The 1,137-nt window shown below is 48.2% G+C and overlaps 1 protein-coding gene across 1 annotated transcript; it reads left to right on the top strand.

Moving 5' to 3' along the window:
- Positions 1–821: 821 nt before the first annotated feature.
- NGA_0716800 (uncharacterized protein) lies at positions 822–1,020 on the top strand (the record flags this gene model as incomplete). The annotated part of the gene is made up of 2 exons (XM_005852508.1): positions 822–939; positions 1,008–1,020. Coding segments are annotated over exons 1-2 (126 nt in total), but the record flags the coding sequence as incomplete, so codon positions are not given.
- Between the last annotated feature and the right edge of the window lie 117 nt (positions 1,021–1,137).

The raw sequence follows: 1,137 nt of genomic DNA on the forward strand, positions 1-1,137 counted from the left end.
GCTTTGTTTCCAGTAAAAGATTGTTGTGTTGTCACACAACATTTTGTTCCTTTCGATTCGAAAATTGCACTCACATGCCAATTGGGGATCGATTAAAATCATCAATTGACACAAGCATGAGGTTATACTACCATGTCGAGCTTTTGGTTCTATCTTCCTGGTTTTTGATTTGCCTTGACCTTCTACCTCCTTCATTTGCTTTAGATGCATGGATTTTTACTCCATTTTTTCTCTTCTTTTAAGATTAAAACAAATTCAGGCGCGGCGCAAGCAGGTCAATCCTCCCTACTTCCTCCCTTCTTCGACCCCAGTCAACCCCTGCCATGCACCCGTCATGTGAAGTAGGAGACGTCCAAAGGAACAACCAAAACCCTCTGATGGCTCTCTCTAAACAAAACCACGCCTTATGCGTGTCTTGCTAGAAAGTCGTTCGGAAAGTCATCATGGTGTTTCACGTATTCAATATCGACCACCGCGCATTGTAGATGGGCCGTTCATCTTCGCAGCCTTGTTGAGGCAGACCTGGATGTGATCGTACATCCAGGAGAGGGGCGGGGCGCATGCATCGTGATTAGAAAAGGCGCAAAAAATTTCGATGAGCCACAGGTGCATGATAATAGCACGGCATCCTGCACTCAGCAGTACCTTTTTTTCATGCATGAGGCTAGCTGGTGTCCGGCGCACTCTTCGCTGATCTTTCTTTTAGGTGAGGGTAAGAGGCGTCACTGGTACGAAGGAGAAATGCAGGCTACTTGATTTTTTCATCCATGGCACAGGTGTTCAATAATCTCAATTTACCACGCTAAACACCATGTCTTGGAGCCGGATGTACACAAGAATGGCACGCCCGTGGTCAGAGATCTCATTCAGCCTTCGATCTACCTCCTCCCCCCCTCCTACTACGATCCCCTCCCCGGCCCGTCCCCATTCTAATATCATGTAAGTGCCGTGACATGATGCCATTCATGGGATTTTACCAACAAAGGCGCCATGCCAACCTACACCAGCACAAGCACCAGCGTACGGGACATGATGATGATGGCTGGGCATTCGAAGTGGGCGAAGATAAAGCGAGCGAAAGGCTCCAACGACGGTAAGAGGTTAAACGCGTGACGCGTCGGCCAATACATCTCCACG

This window comes from Nannochloropsis gaditana (assembly GCF_000240725.1).
Source record: "Nannochloropsis gaditana CCMP526 unplaced genomic scaffold scaffold1125, whole genome shotgun sequence".
Lineage (NCBI taxonomy): Eukaryota > Eustigmatophyceae > Eustigmatales > Monodopsidaceae > Microchloropsis > Microchloropsis gaditana.